At 44.3% G+C, this 12,508-nt stretch overlaps 1 protein-coding gene across 2 annotated transcripts; it reads left to right on the top strand.

Annotated features, from left to right (window-relative positions):
- Positions 1-4,338: 4,338 nt before the first annotated feature.
- Positions 4,339-12,259, top strand: LOC117964386 (uncharacterized). Of its 2 annotated transcripts, none has more exons than XM_059004567.1 (6): positions 4,339-4,439; positions 6,580-6,631; positions 7,019-7,229; positions 7,600-7,765; positions 8,988-9,170; positions 9,554-12,259. In XM_059004567.1, the coding sequence occupies exons 3-6, from the start codon at positions 7,038-7,040 to the stop codon at positions 11,437-11,439; spliced, it is 2,427 nt and encodes an 808-aa protein (XP_058860550.1). In that variant the 5' UTR covers positions 4,339-4,439; positions 6,580-6,631; positions 7,019-7,037; the 3' UTR covers positions 11,440-12,259. The 2 variants fall into 2 exon arrangements, with proteins under 2 accessions (XP_058860550.1, XP_058860548.1); XM_059004565.1 differs by having other exon boundaries at positions 4,340-4,370.
- Positions 12,260-12,508: the final 249 nt, after the last annotated feature.

The raw sequence follows: 12,508 nt of genomic DNA, 5'->3' as shown, positions 1-12,508 counted from the left end.
TTTACATTGTCTGAAGGAGAGATCCAGCAATCTCGGTCCAAGAGGAGTTCATTACTCTGGGGTAGGGCTGGCCCTTCAGGACCCCTGCTCCAGAGACACAGTGTCTAACGGGAGGGGTTTTAAAGAAATTCAGCACAAGTAAACCTATGTTATGGGATTGGCATCATGGTGATGTACCACAGGATGCAAGTCATTGCACCTCTGTTGGGAGCGACAGTGCCCCCCTAAGGACGGCAGGGGAGTTTATAACTGATAGCGGGTGTAGATGTGGTTTCTCAGTTCAGCTCATACACAGTGACAGTGCAGTCACGACTCACGCTGGTGAAGACGAGAGTCATTCTTTGACCGACGTGCTTCCCTAAAAGCTTCAGTAGATGCACAGAGGGTTCTGTAAGGTGTGATTAGAAACTTCCCTTTGCTTTCTTTTTCACTGCTAGCTCAAACACTGCACTCGGTTTTCTCCAAGGCGCAAAATCTTATAAACAGGTGTGACTGGTAGGAAACAGCCGAACAAAAGCTGTTTTGATGAACGAACTCAACTTCCTCAATCATAATGAGTTCCTTATGAAGAGAACGTCTGAGAAACAGGTTTTGCTTTTAGTTTTGATGGCATGTTGTTGTCTGCTTTAATATCCAGTCTGGCTGGCAGCCCGTGTGCTTTCACGTGATTCCTATTCACTTTCCTCATTTCAAATGTTTCCTGGTCAGCTTAGGTAAATATATGGACACGAGCCAACAGTCTAAAGTGTAAACACTGTGCAATAGAAGCAGAAAGTAAAAGACAGGCTCTCCTGCCCCGTCCCTACTGCTCACATGAAGGGCAGCAAAAACACCTACAAGAAACAACGTGCGACACCTTTCCATAGCAAATCAATGAGACGAGCATGAGTCAGTCCAGGGTTTATACCATGCTTCAAACAAATCACAACGGGGTAGGAGGTGGTCACTGTCGTGGGGGTTTCTGTGTTTTTTATAATGTAGAAAAAGTCTGTGTCCTTATAAGACAGTGATCTAAAATAACTTTGTAGGCGTTTCCTGTAAACTCTTATAAAGAAGCAAAATGCAGTTCAGCTAAATTCCCCTAAGATGACACTGCCAGCAGTAGTGCACACAGAGCGGGGCGGGGCGGGGCTCATGTAAACAGCCTGAACTGCAAACAAGGCCTTTCCAATATAGTGTACATTTAGATTGTGTTCTTTGAAATGGTGAATAATAAACCAGGGTTAGCCCTCCTTTATATGAAGCTCTCTGAAAACCACCTGCGATGTCACAAAGGAGCTGCGATTGAGGGGCTCGAGTTACTTACCCAGCCCCCCTGCTGGGTAATCCAGCCGGTCAGGCGAGAGTTCAGGAACTGCGCCATGGCACTGCGGACGGAGGCAGTCAGTTCTGGGCACTTCTTCCAGGCGTATAAACCCAACGCCGTGGCTGCTTTAAGAGCGCACATCTCCTGTCTGACATCACCACCCTGCGAAACCCAGTTTTTACTGAGAGTGTCCACCGTCTGTGAAAACATAGCTGCTAGCTGGAAGTGGGGAATAAACAAAGAGACAAATATTACATTCTAAGTTATTAACTGATTAGCTGCTTTTATAAAAGGACAACTTATCAGCATATTAGACGGCCTGAGACGGAGGAGGTCTCTCACACAAACACACAACAAAATACTTTTTAACTCTGTGCATCGACTTTAAACAGACAATGATCTTCTTTAGTAACAAACACCTCTCTGCACTTGTTGCTGCTGCGCATTATGGAAGTGGGCGACTCATCTGTATGTTGGGTATTGCAGGAAGTATTTGGTTTTGATGACCTGGGTTTCGGATGAGTTTTCGCATGTCACGGTAGAGGATTTGAGCTGCACATCCTCTCTCATGCCACACACTGCTCAACAGGAAGTGAGAAAGGTCAGAACAGATGTAGAAACCATCACCTGATCTCCTGCTGCCGCCCGGGCTTGTCCTACAAACTGATCCATCAGGGGCTGCAGCACGTCCTTGTTGTATTGGTCAGCGATGTTTCGCAGCTGGTCAGCAATTATTACGGGATCAAAACTGTCATCGTCTACAGAATACAGAACCGCTATTAAACACAAAACTGGTGATACAAAATGCTCCACTTCTTTATCCTCTGAAGCACCAAATTCATTTTTCTTTGAAAAAAAAGTCGTAACAGACAAGTTGTATTTATGTAATGTCATATGTTACATTTAGACAGTTATTATAACAATTCAGTTAGAGAGACAATTACAATAACAGGTAGACACATGGCAGTTAAATTATTGTATGTCGTTTTTTTGTGTTTTATTTTTGTTTAATCTTGTACAATCTATATGCTGTTTATAGTGGCCGTTGACAGAAATGCCCGCTTATTATGTTTAAATGACTGGAATACACATAGAGAGGGGTGATGGGCGTTTCATATGGTAATTATGAATATCAATACTTTGTTTTATTTCATTCCTTTAAAAGCTTACCATACTAAAAGCATAGCAACGTGTAATAATGTACAGTGAATAGGTACACGTTGTAAAGCACAGAGGGGTACAGTAAAAGTTATTTAAAAACATTGTAAACTACAGTAAATGCATTGCATAACCGTGGGGAAAAATGCAAAACGACCAAGCAACTCTACTGTGGTTAACATTGTCAAGGGATTATATATTCCCCCCTTAACCATTTTGAAGAGTTAGTACGGGAAAATAAATACACAGTTCATACTGTCTGGTAACTGTGGCACCTATAAACCTCTCTCATTACTTTTATCAGTATTGAACCTATTGCATTGATTAATCGATGTGCTATACACTGCAGTAAGAAACCCCTTGCGATTATCCGCTAATGCTAGCAGTACTGGAGCAATTTACACTAGCAGCCATTTCAAATCCATTACGAAACTGTCTTCTTCCCCTGATCCGTAAATAAAGGCATCCGAACTCTCAGCTCCCAGAAACGCTGAACTGTTTCACTAGTAATCTGAGGATGGGATGTGACGCGCCCTCCCGTTCTGTTCTTGTACAGATCGTATTTGGGAATTGCTTACACTCGCCCCTTGTCGTTGTTTTTCCTTTAGTCCACATTAACATAGAGATGTGTCTTATTGTGTTATTTTTTTTTGTAGGCTGTCATGTATTTGTTGTGTTGCTTGTATTTGTAATCGTTTTATTGTCTAACAGGTCTCTGCCTCAATGGGTTAACCTTCTGTATAAATAAATTAAACAAAGCTAAATGTAATCCCCGACCCTTCCCGTTTACAAATTAATTACCAGTTTAATAGAACGCCAGTAACAAAGAGTTGCCTTTAAGTTTAGTTGAACAAAGTCTTACCGTCCCCACCATCTGAAACCAAGCCTGACCCTGAAAAAACTCGTGGTGTTGCTCCTGCCTCGCCGTCAGAAAGTTCAAAAAGCTCGTCTAATATCAATGCGGTTTGGTTTTCAATGTCTTTTGGTGCCATTTCTCTCTAAACGTCAAAGATAAAAACAGAACTCTTCCTCACAGTACTGAACTGTGCAGCTTTGATGCGCGCAGTATTTCCTGTTTCTGGTGTGTGATTATACTTACTTTATATATAGCCTCTCTCAGGAACACCGAACACGCCTAGTGTTGCACAAAGCAATCTACAGTCCAAAGGGCACAGGTAAACATAGACTTCTCCAGCTAAACAACACCTGAGCGCACTATAATACTACAATGTGTTTATATATATATATATATATATATATATATATATATATATATATATAAATAAAACTCATTGATCCTGAACGTCAAATCATAAACAAATCACATGTTGTCTAGCTGTATACTATATATATAGTCTTTAGTCATATTTTCTCCATTGCAAAGTCTGATTTGTTTTCAAACTCATCTGAAAACAGCGTCGCCAGTGGTTTTAACCCTAGAAATGGTACAGCAGTTAGATACAGTATAAAATCAAAAACTACTTTGAGGGGCCGTGGTGCGCACATGTTTTTATGATCTTTTTCTTATTATTGACAAACATAGACAGACACGCATTACATGTGTTACATAGAGAAGAGAGACCAGAGGGAGGTCAAAGAATATTAAAACACACAGAAATGATTAAAGGAGCTTTTTAATGCGATATCATTGCTTGTTTTTACAGTGCGGCTTTCAGTGTTAACTCTGCCGTTGCAACTTTAAATTCCTAGCGAAATCATTTCAGGCTTGGGGATTGGATCTGCCCGGTTCGTGATTTGGTTGGACTGAATTCCCTAACGTCACGTTCCTTTCATCCTGATTGGATGGAATGCACGTAATCCCACCCATCCACGCGGGTCACAGAGTAAGAAAGAAAAATGGCGTGGGTTTGCAAATGTTGCAGTGAAGTGATTCTCAGAAGAAGAGGTTGCTGTTTTCAGAATCTCTGCAACTGCTCTCAACTGTGTGCAACAGTTACTGACTCAACATCCGAAGGTAAACCCATAAACTGCTGTTCATGGCTTCAGCTTGTCAGTCCACCCATGCCTGCGTCCTCACAGTAGAATCTGGAATGGAGTACGGTTCATTTCATCAACCTATACCACAGCTGGGATTTTTCTTTTTTTTTTTTTTGTTAGATCATTTGACAGGAATTGCCCCAGAAGCAATGTCAAAATAACAGGCTGATGCAATTCAGGACTTTTCCTCAGTTCTGTAAAATACTCCCTATATGAGTCTGGTCTACTCGTGTGTGTGTGTGTGTGTGTTTTCAGTTTCAGATTTTATTTAGTTAGTAAGTGTTTTGTTTCTATTTAGTTTTAGGTGCACGCAGAGTTGCTGCACTCACAATAAACCAAAAAAAAACCTGTATTAATCACTTTCGATTTCAGTTTTCTTTTTTTTGGTGACAGTGCAGACACACCCATCCATGTGCTTTGAGCAACAGTGCCGTTTATAGAGCGTTTTCATGAAACGATATTAACACAACTCAGCATATTCGTTTTCATGAAACGATATTAACACAACTCAGCATATTCGTTTTCATGAAACGATATTAACACAACTCCGCATATTCGTTTTCATGAAACGATATTAACACAACTCCGCATATTCGTTTTTCATGTTTTTTCCTTTCAGTTTCGTTTTTAGTTTTTTAAACACTTTTCAATTTTCTGGTACAATTTTGTTAAGGAAAATGTTTCTTTTTTTCATTAATAAACCCCGATTTGAAAATGAATTATTGGTAACTAGAGGTGCAGTCATATATATATTAAATGCCCGATCCTTCCCGTTTACAAATTAACACGTTTTAATACAGCGCCAGTAACAAAGAGTTGCTTTTAAGTTTAGTTGAACAAACTCTTACCTTCCACACCATCTGAAACCAAGCCTGAAAAAAAAAACCACGAAAAGAAAACATGACAAACCATGGTAAACTATAGTAAATGCGTTGGGGGGAAATACAAAATTACTATCCATATTTACTGTGGTTAATTTTGTCAAGGGATTATATATTACCAAACCCGCCTTAATCATTTTGATACAGTCAGTACTTGAACATAAAGAAACAACACATACAGTTATATTGTCTGGTAGAAATGTGACACATATAAACTATTTTTTTTTAAAAATCCCCGATCCTTCCCGTTTACAAATTAACTAACGGTTTAATAGAGCGCCAGTAACAAAGAGTTGCTTTTATGTTAGTTGAAACCAAGCCTCTCTCTATATATATAGATATATAGATAGTTTAATTGAGCGTCATAAAAAAAAATAAACAGACCTGCACCACTTGCTTTAGTTGAACGAAAAAAACGAGTTACCTGCGTTGCATTGTGCATAAATTAATTTTGCAGATTTCTTGAAGCTTCGTATTGAGCTCTTTGGCTCGTCCTTGAAAAGACAGTTTAATATCAATGCGGTTTGCCGTTCGATGTCTTTTGGGGCCATTTTTCTCTCTTGACGAGCAAAACTTCTTAAAAGTTTGACGTAAAACCAGAACTCTTCCTCCGCGACTAGTTATTGCGTGTTGCTGGAGTATTTCCTGTTTGTATACATATCCTCAGCGGTAAATTAGGACATGAAAGACGCCCATCATTTCACAGCGCAGTGAACGTACAGTCCCAAGTGCAGAATGAGGGGGCGCAGGCAGGGTCGCTTTTTTTAATTAGATTTATGCATCCCTATAGAATTCTGTATCCCTTAGATTTGAAGCCTGCGTGCATCAAGATCGCTACACATGAACGCGTGATGTTTCCGAACAGTATTTGCATGTAATAAAATTAAAATGTGTGTTAAATGCGCTGATTTATTTTGCTACATTATTAGTTTGGGCTTTCTTTGAATAGTTGTTGCAAACCGCAGCAGAACTCAAAGGCAGGGCTTGAGAACGTGCTAGTGATTTGACTGGACGAAATGCCTGAACGTCACGTTTCTTTTAATGCTGATTGGATGGAATGCACGTAATCCCACCCCCACGCAGGTCACAGTGTAAGAAATAAAAAAAAATGGCGCGGTTTTGCAACTACAGCAGTGAAGTGATTCTCAGAAGACGCGGTTATTCTTTTCAGAGTCTCTGACGTGTTGATTATTATTAAATTAATGCATTGTGATTATTAAACTGTTTATTTTCTAGGGCATGCAAAGCAGTCCGTTTTAGTATCTCCTAACAGGCTACACACGAGCAGGTAAGGTGCTGTCTGTAGCACGCATGAAACTTTTGTTACGAAACTTTGCAAAACCCAAAAGTATGGTATATTAGTATATTACGTTTCTTAAATAGGGTTATTTTTTAACAGTGTTGTAAAGGCTGTGTGTTGTACGAAGTTGAATGAATGGATTTTGATAATAAATGAGACGTGTGTTTTTTTTTTTTTTTTTTTTAAATCATGTGTGCCAAAATATGCTTAAACAGAAATTAATAAGTTTTTATGATAAAAACTGCTGCCGTTTAAGTAAATAAGTAAACAAACGTTGTTCCCTTTGCATTCTCTAAAACAGCGTGCAGGTAGGGACGGCGCTGTTATGTGATAACGCTTTACCCGTTTTATTTATTTATTTTATTTATTTTTCAGGTGTGTTTTGGAGGCTGAAATGAACGGGGCTGTCATCCCCCACACCCCGCTAGCCGTGGACTTCTGGCAGCTGCGGAAGTGCAGCCAGGCGCGCCTGTTCTTCCTCTCTCACATGCACGCCGACCACACCAGCGGCCTGACCTCCACCTGGAGCAACAGACCCATCTACTGCTCGCCTGTCACCGCCAAGCTGCTCAGGTTAAAGCTGCAGGTAAGGGACAGGGCGGCCTCAGCAATAGTACTCTAATCGTGATGACTGGCGCGGCATCCAGCCCTGGGTTTGAGAACTACCCTCGATTCAGGGTGTAATACAGAGGCGGGTGTAAGTGTTTCATTTCAAGTTCAGTTTGGTTTCTGCTCGTTATTTCAGTAGGATGTCGTGGTTCAGATTAGAGATCGTTCTGGGCTATCGAGAGTCCGCAGTAGTTTTTAAAGAGCTTTGTTTTGCCCAGACCTGCTTGCCTCTCTCTGCATGCGTGTAACGGGTTCAGCAGAAGCGTGGTGTTGGTCTGTTTTGCGTCGCTGTCGTGGCACGTGGGCAGTGCACTGTTACCACAGCTTGCTCCGTTTCCTCTGTGAAGGTGAAGGACAGGTGGATCCGCCCCCTGGAGGTGGGACACGCCCACCTGCTGCCCCTGGATGAGGTGGGCAAGGAGACGATGACGGTCACCCTGATCGATGCCAACCACTGCCCGGGCTCCGTCATGTTCCTGTTTGAGGGCTACTTCGGCACCATACTCTACACAGGTAAGCAGATGGAGGGGCGCGTCGATGTAGGACAAAAGAGGGGTTCTTCTGCAACTGCTCTCAAGGCTGTGTGCAACAGTTACTGACTCAGCATCCGAAGGTAAACCCATAAACTACTGTTCATGGCTTCAGCTTGTCAGTCCACCCATGCCTGCGTCCTCACAGTAGAATCTGGAATGGAGTACGGTTGATTTCATCAACCTATACCACAGCTGGGATTTTTTTTTTTTTTTTTTTTTTTTTTTTTGTTAGATCATTTGACAGGAATTGCCCCACAAGCAATGTCAAAATAACAGGCTGATGCAATTCAGGACTTTTACTCAGTTCTGTAAAATACTCCCTATACGAGTCTGGTCTACTCATGTGTGTGTGTGTGTGTGTTTTTTTCTCCCAAATTAAATCAACTTTTAATTGTGTTTTTTTTCAGTTTCAGATTTTATTTAGTTGGTAAGATTGTTTTGTTTCTATTTAGTTTTAGGTGCACGCAGAGTTGCTGCACTCACAATAAACCAAAAAAAACCTGTATTAATCACTTTCGATTTCAGTTCTCTTTTTTTAGTGACAGTGCAGACACACCCATCCATGTGCTTTGAGTAACAGTGCCACAGAGTGGGAAGTCATTGCAGCTTGGCTGTGCCGTTTATAGAGCGTTTTCATGAAACGATATTAACACAACTCAGCATATTCGTTTTCATGAAACGATATTAACACAACTCCGCATATTCGTTTTCATGAAACGATATTAACACAACTCCGCATATTCGTTTTTCATGTTTTTTCCTTTCAGTTTCGTTTTTAGTTTTTTAAACACTTTTCAATTTTCTGGTACTATTTTGTTAAGGAAAATGTTTCTTTTTTTCATTAATAAACCCCGATGTGAAAATGAATTATTGGTAACTAGAGGTGCAGTCGGCACCCTAATTTTGTATTTGATTATCGTGTAGGGATTTATCAATGCATTGACGTTTTAGTTTTCAAATTATAGAACAAACATTAGTTTGTTTGTTTTTTTTTAACAGAAGATCCAATAACTAAAAACACCAGTTTTTTCTCTCCCTCACTCTCTCTCCCTTGCTCTCTCCCTCCCTCTCTTTCTCTCTCTTGCTCTCCCTCTCTCTCTCTTGCTCTCCCTCTCTCTCTCTCTCTCTCTCCCCCTCTCGCTCTCCCTCCCTCTCGCTCTCCCTCCCTCTCGCTCTGTCCCTCTCTCTCCCCCCTCTCTCAGGTGATTTCCGCTACACCCCGCTGATGCTGAGGGAGCCATGTCTCAGTAAGCACAAGCAGATTGACGTGCTGTACCTGGACAACACCAACGCCAGCCGAGACCGGGTCTTGCCGTCCCGGAGCCAGGCCACCCAGTGGATCAAAGAGCTCATCCGCCAGCACCCCGAGCACAACATCGTCATCGGTAAGAGCGCGAGCCGCGGCTTTCAAACCCGTTCCTGAAACACCCCGCTGGGGAGGTCAGGCTTTCTGCGTAGGTCTGAATTGTCTAATTGTGAAGCGTGCCAAGGACGTTGGTGCAAGATATCAGAATCTGGAGGTATATGCAGTCTGCCTGCGTTCTGTGGCTGTAGGTCACGATGACTTTTACTCTGGTGTTTGGATGAATGTCTCTGACGTTCTGTTTGGGTGTGTTGTCTTGCAGAACTATCAGGGCTAACTGATATAGCGTGCCCTGATTCACTCTGTCCTAGGCAGAGATTCTGTTAAGTTTTCATTTTTTGTTTTGACCTGGAATCCACACAAAGCTGCATTTACTTTCTCTCCCTCTCCCTCTCGCACACACAGGCCTTTACAAGCTGGGCAAGGAGTCCCTGTTGGTGGAGCTGGCATTGGAGTTCCAGTCATGGGTGGTGGTGAGCCCTGAGCGGATGGAGACCATGCGTGTGCTGGGCCTTCCGGATGTGTTTGTCACAGAGGAGGGGGCTGGCAGATTCAGAGTGGTGGAGCAGAGAGAGGTCAAGCACTCCGCCCTGATTCAGTGGAACACCCAGCACCCAACCCTGGCCATCCTGCCCACCAGCCGCCCGCTCACCCCCTGGCACTGCAACCTGCACGTAGTGCCCTACTCCGACCACTCCTCCTTCCAGGAGCTGGAGGAATTTGTCAGGGCCCTGGAGCCCAGCTCTGTGATCCCCATCGTCGGATCATCCGTGTGTAACTTCTCTGCTTACCTGAGTCACCGGGAGCAGAGAGGTCCAGTGGAGGTGCCGGAATCTGTGCAGCTGTATATGAAGAAGGACCCCGACCCTCCAGCCAAGCATGTGCCGGGACCACCCAGACACGGGCCCCCTATCCCCAGGGGAGTGGTGTTTGAGTCGCCGGAGCACAATCCCAGACCAAACCAGCGCCAGGGGGAGGACAGGAAGACTGAACCCCCTCTAGATGAGCTAGAGCCCCAGGTCAGGAAGACTGGACCCCCTCTAGACGAGCAAGAGCCCCAGGACAGAAAGACTGGACCCCCTCTAGATGAGCTAGAGCCCCAGGTCAGGAAGACTGGACCCCCTCTAGATGAGCAAGAGCCCCGGGACAGGAAGACTGGACCCCCTCTAGATGAGCTAGAGCCCCAGGACAGGAAGACTGGACCCCCTCTAGACGAGCTAGAGCCCCAGGACAGGAAGACTGGACCCCCTCTAGATGAGCAAGAGCCCCAGGTCAGGAAGACTGGACCCCCTCTAGATGAGCAAGAGCCCCAGCGCAAGGACCCTGATTTTCCAATCAAAGTGCTGGGAGACTGCAGCAGAGCAGCCACCCAGGTAGCAGTTAGACGCGGTAAGAAACTCCCTCGTTCACTTGCTTTCTGCGGCGGGAATCGAAAGCAGATGAAGCTGGATGATGTGTGGTATAAGACTGGACTTGGTTCTTCAAAACAGGCTTCAGGTAACACACTTGAGGACAACCCAACCCTGAAGTCTTCCTGTGAGCTGTTCACTCCACCGAAGAGACAGAATGGGTCGAAAGCAGAGGACAAAGACGACGGCGGGCTACAGGAGCCGTCAAGAAGAGATCCTGGCTGCTTGGCAGAGGATCTGGAGTGCCGTGCTTGGCAGGGAGTCTCCCAGAGGTCGTGGAGAGCTGAGAACGAGTCTGTGTGGCCAGTTGGGAACGGCGCGCTTATGAGGGAATCTGGAGCAGAATCAGCCTGGCTGTCTAAGAACACTGAAGCTGAAAACTGTCTTCAGCACACGAGAGATGCAGTGCCTGTAGATCGAGCTGGATCCACCTGCCTCTCAGAGCAAGCAGGTTCGCCTTCATTTCCAGAGTCTGCTGGTTTTACGACAGGAGCGCCGGCCCGAGCTGCTCGTTGCAAGGCTCTTGCAGCTACTTCCAGTCACCTTGCAGGGAAGTGCAGGCTCGCCCCATTAAATAAGGTGGGTCATAAAGGTCTCTACGAGGGGGCATCGCTGGTCCGAGCTGCCAGTTGCAAGGCTCTTGCAGCTACTTCCAGTCACCTTGCAGGGAAGTGCAGGCTCGCCCCCTTAAATAAGGTGGGGCATAAAGGTCTCTACGAGGGGGCATCGCCGGTCCGAGCTGCCAGTTGCAAGGCTCTTGCAGTAACTTCCAGCCACCTGGCTGAGAAGTACCGTCTCTCCCCCTTCAATCGCGCGCAGCAGCGGAACCCAACGTTCGATGAACTTGTGGAAAGATGCACGGGGAGGTCCCAGAGATCCTGAAACCCAACCGAGGGGCGTTCTGACCCCCCCCCCCCCCCCAGGAGACCAAACCCCAATACTGTGTGTGTGTGTGGTGGTTGCTGGAACAAGGAGATGCAGCCGTTTAGAAAGCTGCTTGGACGGTAGAAGAGGAGCACTATTTCTACCAGGATGAGTGTGCAAATCGACAGCAACTGCAAGCACATTCTTATCATTATTATTGTTGTTGTTTTTATTTTTGTTGCATCAGATCCAAGTCAATCTGTTCTACAATGACAGTTCTTGACAGAGAAAGCTGTTGGAAGCTCCTCTGTGTATTGGAGCCTGCGTGCCCCTCTCTGTACTTGTATATGTAAGTCTTGTGTCCACTCTGAATAGCTGAACCCTAGGAGGTGTGCCAGCAGTGCTTCTGGTGTCTGCTGTTACACGCTGTGCTTTTCACAGTGACAGAAGAGCGTGCTTCGATTTGTACACTGTGTGATTTCAAGTTCTTTCTGTGCAGATTTGGTCTTGATTAAATAATCCTGTTAAACTGCGTTGTTCTGACGTGAACCAGCTCAGCATCTTGTGTTTTTGGTGCAAAAAGAAAGATTCAACTACACTGTCCCATTCCTTGGGCCTGGGCTGGGAGAGTACAGTAAGAACTGTTTTGTAAATTGCTCAATACTGCGTTACAGTGCTTTTTGTTCAACACTTTTATGTATTCCTGTTCACTGATTGTCTTTGCCTGGTATATATGCAGTACTGTACTTGAGTGTTTTAGACCCAGTGCTGTACATGAATGTGTTCATTTATAACCCTCCCAGCATTAATAAAGAGACTACAATGTAGTGTAACCACGCCCTCTCTGAGATATTTTCACTTATTTGATGGACCTCTGGAACCAATTAAATGGGATATGACAGGTTGATTTTCAATTGGAATTTATATGAACTTTAACAGCTGTAGTTGGGATCCTTTTGTGCCAGGCTCTGTTTGTCCAAACAGTTTCACTACAGCAGGAATGGAAATAAGACTCCCATTGCATAGCAGTTTGATCCAGTCCTGGTTTTACTGTGCTTAATAAGACACACCTGAGCTTGTTACTCTG

Source organism: Acipenser ruthenus, chromosome 30 (assembly GCF_902713425.1).
Source record: "Acipenser ruthenus chromosome 30, fAciRut3.2 maternal haplotype, whole genome shotgun sequence".
NCBI classification, from domain to species: domain Eukaryota; kingdom Metazoa; phylum Chordata; class Actinopteri; order Acipenseriformes; family Acipenseridae; genus Acipenser; species Acipenser ruthenus.
Note: the sequence above shows the minus strand (reverse complement) of the source record. Positions and strands in the feature narration are given on the sequence as shown.

Coding starts and splice junctions, on each gene's coding strand:
- LOC117964386 (XM_059004567.1), top strand. CDS start 7,038: ATGAACGGGGCTGTCATCCCCCACACCCCGCTAGCCGTGGACTTCTGG. Junction 7,230..7,599: donor TGCTCAGGTTAAAGCTGCAG/GTAAGGGACAGG, acceptor TCCTCTGTGAAG/GTGAAGGACAGGTGGATCCG. Junction 9,171..9,553: donor CGAGCACAACATCGTCATCG/GTAAGAGCGCGA, acceptor TCGCACACACAG/GCCTTTACAAGCTGGGCAAG.